Below are 6,985 nucleotides of genomic sequence, written 5' to 3' on the forward strand. Positions count from 1 at the left end.
GTTATTACTGGTATTAGTATTGTTGTTACTGGTATTAGTATAGTCATTACTGGTATTAGTATAGTTATTGCTGGTATTAGTATAGTTATTACTGGTATTAGTATTGTTGTTACTGGTATTAGTACAGTTATTACTGGTATTAGTATAGTTATTGCTGGTATTAGTATAGTTATTGCTGGTATTAGTATTGTTGTTACTGGTATTAGTATTGTTGTTACTGGTATTCGTATTGTTGTTACTGGTATTAGTATTGTTGTTACTGGTATTGGTCTAGTTATTACTGGTATTCGTATTGTTGTTACTGGTATTGGTATTGTTGTTACTGGTGTTAGTATTGTTGTTACTGGTATTGGTCTAGATATTACTGGTATTAGTATTGTTGTTACTGGTATTGGTCTAGTTATTACTGGTATTGGTATTGTTGTTACTGGTATAAGTATTGTTGTTACTGGTATTCGTATTGTTGTTACTGGTATTGGTATTGTTGTTACTGGTATTAGTATTGTTGTTACTGGTATTGGTATTGTTGTTACTGGTATTAGTATTGTTGTTACTGGTATTGGTCTAGATATTACTGGTATTAGTATTGTTGTTACTGGTATTGGTGTTACTGGTATTAGTATTGTTGTTACTGGTATTGGTCTAGTCACCAGCGTTGTTGATCAGGATATCCAGCCGCTCCTCGCTGCCCAGGAACTCTTTAGCGAACATCCTGACGGAGTAGGTGGAGGCCAGGTCCAGGTGTCTGATGACCACGTTCCCGTTGCCAGTGGCACGCCGTACCTCCTCGGCCGCGCGCTCCGCCCGGGTCAGGTCCCGGCACGCCATCACCACCCGCGCCCCTGGGGGTCAAGGGTTAAAGGACTGTGTCCATACAGCGCTGTTCTAACCAGGGGCCGCTCAGAGCGCTTTATAACACTGCCCAACGTTCACCCCTTCATCCACACATTCAAAGCCACGCAGGGCGACGGCCAGCCGGTCAGGAGCAGTCAGGGTGAGGCGTCTCGCTCAGGGACACCTCGACACTCTGAGAGGAGGAGCCGGGGATCGAACTAACAACCTCCCGGTTACCAGCCGACCCGCTGTACCTCCTGAGCCGCATGCCGCACCCCAGAACAGACTCCTGGTGACCCCCGGCCCAGGCTCCGTCCCGGTCGGGGTTTATAGGAGCCCTCCAGGGGGGGCTCACTCTGCTTAACGACCACGCCGGGAATTTCAAACAAACCCTTCACTCCGGCTGCCCCTACTCCCTGGGATAAAAAACAACCCCCTCCTCATCCCCGTATCTAGACTGACTTGTTCAGAGTTCACCTGGACCCTAACCCTAACCCCCCCCCCCCCCCCCCCCCATGCCCCTCTCACACACTTGTTGTATGTTGTACGTCCTGGCACTTAAAAACAGTACTTTGTGTAGCATCTTATCCTAGCTATCTCTGTTGTAAACGGGGAATGGGTTAACCTAGAGTTTGTTAGTGCCTGGCACTTGGTTCTATGAACATCCTTACTGTACAGACAGGGATGTATTGTTGTTTCGACCCTCAGTGTACCCCCAGACCCCCCCAGACCCTCAGTGTACCCCCAGACCCCCCCAGAGGGCCCTCCCCCCCCCCCCGTACCCCACAGAGGGACTCACCGCGGCGGGCCATGTCCCGGGCTGTCTCCTTGCCGATGCCGGTGTTGGCTCCGGTGATCAGGACGGTTCGGCCGTCCAGACGGGCCGTGCAGCGACACACCCCGCCGGCCACCCATCGCCGTAGCAACCACACGCCTAGGAGTGGGGGGGGGTTTCAGCCGTCAACACCGTGGTGACCAGCATCGACCAGTAGCAACCCACCAGCACATACTGAAACAGCTGCCGGGACACTCCCCAGTGTTCACCAGTATGGGGATCTGGGTCGCACTGGGACACTCCCAGTGGGTCCAGGGTGGACTTGAGGGGGGGTTCATCACCTAGTCCATCTCTCTAAGTCTGGAGGTTGATTTGAGGATTTGAACTTGTCAATCAAAATCGAACTGAAAACAGATTGTTTTCTAGAACTACACACAATACTACACACCGATTTATTTTAACCACATGTAGGCACATATTTTATTGTCCTAGTTTGTTGACCGATTGATGGATGGGATGTTTTAAATGTTGCGTTGTGTTCCGTTACAGAGCTCAACACATCACTAGTGATGTAGGCCACTATTCTGACCCGGTAACGCACCGGGGTCACTCAATGAGTCCGGACCCCTCACCCCATCGGAAGAACACAAGAAGGCTTTAATTATCACCAGGTGACGCAAAATGTTGTAAGATTGGCCCAGGCGTGTAGTTGAATATTTTCAACATAAGGATGAGGAGATTGCATCACTGCCTTGGAGAATTGCATCTCCAATGGTTTTTGAGTGACTCATCTGACAGGGTGTACAAACTTCGGTTGAACTCCCACTAAAATGGCTCTTACGTAAGCCTACTTCCAGAAAGTCATGTGTAGGCTTATTCGGCTTCTAATTGAAAATAGCCCCAATATAAGTATACCGTATGTCTGAAATAAATCGTGTTTTATTAATCATAATTAATAATAATAAACCTACAATTGGGTAAAAGTGTTCTTCAACGCTGGGTGAAGTTTTAATGTTGTTATTTTGTAAATGTTGTCTGTGTATTCCCTATAGCCTAGTGATCCCATCGGCCCCTATGTAGCATTATAATAACAATTTAACCGCGTTCCCTTGGGATGTAGGTCATGTTGGAACCCTCACGTTCCCCAGAGGACGTGACTTACCGAGCACAGACACGGCGACCGCGGCTCCGTACCCCGGGAGCACCCACCGGTCCGAGGGGTCCGAGTCGGTCTTCATTACACCCGGGTCTTCCTGCAGAGTTGCACTGGGTTTCGGTGTATTCCGCCGCCACCGGTGCTATGAATAGGGTTCGGACGAGTTAAACCGCGGTGTGCACGGCTCAGAGAGACGCAGGCAGATTACCAGAGATTACCAGACTGCATATCTTAGACAAAGCGCCCCGATCGCACCGATTAACGCTGCCGCTTGCTCCAGGCTGCATGTCATTTTAGTGTTCTGTGTGAGTTGCAGGAGCATGTTGTCTCCGCACCGCCCCGTGTATTTAAATACGGTGTAAGGGATCCGCGTCCCACGGTCTCCCGGGTTGCTAGACGACTGGAGTCGTCGGCGTTTTAGGAATCACTCCAATAAAGCGATAGGGGACTGCATGGTGATACCTCTGTGATTCAAACGTAACAGGTGGCCCCGGGATGGGTTCGAGAGCCGTTCTGTTTGTCAACACCCGGGGTCCATTCGCGGACTCTCGGGTGGGTCCCATCCCATCCTATCCTATCCAGTATACTGCCAATAATGTGGATCTAACCCATCCAGTCTAGCGTGTAAAACGTGAATATGTTGAAGGCTATGCACCTGAGAACATATTAAAGCTGCCTGCTGTGTGCCTGCTTGGTGTTTTCAGCAAAGGTGTTGGCCTATGGTGAGCAGCCAGGTAACTATCAAGGTATAAACCACAACATGCCCAGACTACCTATAACACTCTATAACATATGCGCTATAGGCTGAGCTCTACTGACGTTTTTGGGCAGCAAATTAAAACTGACCCAAAATTTAGTTGACGCCTATTTTATACATGTTTTACTCAATAAGGGGGTGTAGACCGTTTTATTCATCAACATAGTCAATATCTAGTCATGTGCTCATGTGTTCATTCACCACAACAATTCAAACAAAATGGCTGCATGCTGTAACAGTTCTGCATTTTAAGTGTTCAGCACTGCCACGCCGTTTCATGTTTTGACTTCTGAGGATTTTATATGATTTTATTGAATGGCATTGTATAGGAAGGGTCGTCTCAAGACCTTACATTTTCACTTTATATAACAAGACAGGGACAGAAACCGCATCCAGAATGTCGTCCACATTTCCTATATTTGTCGCCCCGCCTCTCAAGCGCGCCCTGCGTCCATGGGGTCCAATAACAGAGCGTCTAGGCAACCGGACGTGACGCAACGTTTAGAGTGGACGAATGGGCGGGGTCTTGCCATACTTGAACGACCCGCCTACCGAGACGGCACAGCGTCCGATGGATCCGGTCCCCGTGTGATTGTGGGCTTTACACGCAGGAACTCACCGTGACCTGTAGAACTAGTCGGCGGGTAAGACTTGTTAATGTCGCTCACAGGGTTTTATTTACGTTCACGACGCTCCGTTTTACGTTAACCGGTTCGCGTTAACGGTTCTGCGTCCGCATGCAGGCACTGCAGACCGTCATGAGCGGTTGGAAACAATAACACATGTGTGCGCGCGTCGGGTGCGCAACAGAATCATCCGGAAACGATTTTTTGTTTAGGGTTAGTGGTGTCGATATAATGATGTTGTTGCTGCGTTTCTGATTCTGTTAGGTCATTTGTTAAAGACTTTTCTCTTGGGCAAATATTTCCTCTTTAATGGGAGAAATCATGGCCGTTTTCTCTGTGGGCGTGGCTTCGTTGGAGCTGCAGCCAATAGGCGTTGACTTGCACTTCAAAACGTCAAGCGAAGTCACGCAATTTTGTACTTAGAATTAACAATTTGCTCAAATCTATTTTCAAAGTAACTGGTTAAAGGAAGATTGTGGTTGAACATTCAGCTCTGTCATGGTTTATTTCTTGTGTTTGATGGAGTTCCCTTGTGATGACCCCTTAAGATGTAGACCTTTATGCTACTGAGCAGAAAGTACAGGATAGTAGTAGTAATACAAAATGTTAATCTATAATCGAGCTATACATATTTATTTAGTTTATTTTCTAATAATTTATTAAAAAATGTATCACCATTTTACCAATCTATGCTTCTATATTTCGGCCAACAGATTCTACATTTGTGAATCAGCATAGTTAAGCAAAACAAATCAATAATAAATATATCTTTATATATAACTGACGATATTCAATTTATAGGAAGTTATAGATTTTATTTATAACATTATTCAGCATTGGCTCCAGGTAATATGTCCTTGTTATTTTAAGCTACAGGTCAGATGAAATGTTACACAGTAGTACACCTCTTTTACCGAATTTATTTTTTGGAATGAAACGTTACAAGAGTGTCCAAGAGTGAACATCCTGATCCAAAGTTAACGACAAAGTCAACGGTATGTTTACATTATGTAACAGCCTCCCTGGTTTGGTATTCCAGGGTTTTCCGACCAAAGTGTAGGGTGTGGAGGCCCGGAATAGCTTCCATGCTCAGACAACGTTGCCCGCATGTATGTCGGCAGACCGGTCGAATGCATGTGGTCGCTGTGCCAACGTATTAACCGGTCGCAGTACTCGCCTTGCTACGTTGGCAGGCCGGTCGAATGCATGTGGTCGCCTTGCCGACGTAGAAACCTGTTGTACTGCTCAGCCGGCGGTTAGGTGCAGCGTGTAGCAACACAGCCTTAGCGTAGCAGCAACACACACCTCCAGGAGGCAGAGCGGGTTCGCTGGTAACCGGAAGGGGTGCTAGTTCGATCCCCAGCTGTGAGTGTGGCAGCTCACCCCGACTGCTCCCGACGAGCTGGCTGTCGCCCTGCGGGGCTGACGCCGCCGTGGGTGTGTGAATGTGTGTGCGTGAATGGGTGAACGTGAGGCAGTATTGTAAAGCCCTTCGAGTGGCCCCTGGTTAGAGTAGCGCAGTATAAATGCAGTCTGTTTACCATTTACCTCCCCGCCCACCTGACGGGGATGTTCTTGTTCCCTCAGCAACATGAGTTCCGAGTTGTATATGGAGTGTGAGGAGGAGGAGCTGGAGCCATGGCAACGCGAGGTCATGGAGGACGACGAGGAGGAGGAGATGGATGTAGTTTGTCAAGTCAAACAGGAGGAGGAGTTTGTGAACGGCCCAGGTGAGTGCGGCAACCGTTGCTTTGGAAACCATGCCACCGAGATTCGGTGGCAGCAGTACACACACACGTGTAATTTAACGTATTAATGACATTAATACATGGGGTTAGGAACGTTAATGGATGTATAATGATGTCTGGTATCCCCACCCAGGGAATAGGTTGTAGTGCCAATCATAATATGCATTAACTAAGTGCATTGTGTAGCACATTTCAAGGGTGTGTGTGTGTGTGTGTGTGTGTGTGTGTGTGTGTGTGTGTGTGTGTGTGTGTGTGTGTGTGTGTGTGTGTTCCACCTCCCACCTTTTTACAATAAGCCGTTCAGCGTGTTTGCGTTATGGGACACCTCTTGGTAGTGTGTTGTGTATATGTACCATACTGTAATCAGGTGTATTGATCTCTGCGTGTGTGACATCCTCCTCAGGTTTTGCCGTATCCTCAGCCCCTCCCCCTGCTCCTTCCCTGCTCAGGGCATCTCCTCTGATTGGCTCCAGCTTTGCCCATGGAATGTCCCTCATTGGCCCAAATCGTTCCCAGGGCTTGTCTTTGATTGGCCGTGGTGTTACCCAGGGAACCTCTCTGACTGGCTCAAACATAACCCCGGTAATGTCTGTGATTGGCCCAAACCTTCCAACGATGAGGTCTGTCGTTGGCTCACAAAACTCCCAGGCAAGGTCTTTGATTGGCTCCAATCTCACCCCGGGATCATTCACGATTGGTTCAAATGTTACGGCGAGAACAGCAGTCACTAGCCCGCAATTCTCCCTGGCAACGTCTGTGATTGGCTCAAACCGTGCCCCAGCCGCCTCCGTGATTGGCTCAAATCGTGCCCCTGCCGCCTCCGTGATTGGCTCAAACCGTGCCCCAGTCGTCTCCGTGATTGGCTCAAACCGTGGCCCAGCCGCCTCTGTGATTGGCTCCAGCGTCCCGGCGGGGTCGTCTGCCATTGGCTCCGGTCTCCGCCAGGGCCAGCCCCTCATCCTGACCCAGGGCCCTGGCGGGACGTTCTTCCTCTCCACCAGCCAGCTGGCCTCCGGCCAACGGCATATCACCGGCTCCTCCCCCAACCAGCCCTTCCTCTTCACCACACAGGTACCACGGTGCAACCAG

General features: G+C 48.9%; 1 protein-coding gene across 1 annotated transcript in view; it reads right to left on the minus strand.

Moving 5' to 3' along the window:
* LOC115545435 (retinol dehydrogenase 12) overlaps positions 1-3,230 on the minus strand; it is a 9,709-nt gene extending 6,479 nt beyond the window's left edge. The window contains exons 1-3 of the mRNA XM_030358608.1: positions 2,772-3,230; positions 1,634-1,768; positions 651-842 (exon numbers count right to left, since the gene is read on the minus strand). Coding sequence (XP_030214468.1) covers positions 651-842; positions 1,634-1,768; positions 2,772-2,847 — 403 coding nt within the window. The 5' untranslated portion in view covers positions 2,848-3,230. The remainder of the gene's footprint in view (positions 1-650; positions 843-1,633; positions 1,769-2,771) is intronic.
* Between the last annotated feature and the right edge of the window lie 3,755 nt (positions 3,231-6,985).

Source organism: Gadus morhua, chromosome 6 (genome assembly GCF_902167405.1).
Source record: "Gadus morhua chromosome 6, gadMor3.0, whole genome shotgun sequence".
Lineage (NCBI taxonomy): Eukaryota > Metazoa > Chordata > Actinopteri > Gadiformes > Gadidae > Gadus > Gadus morhua.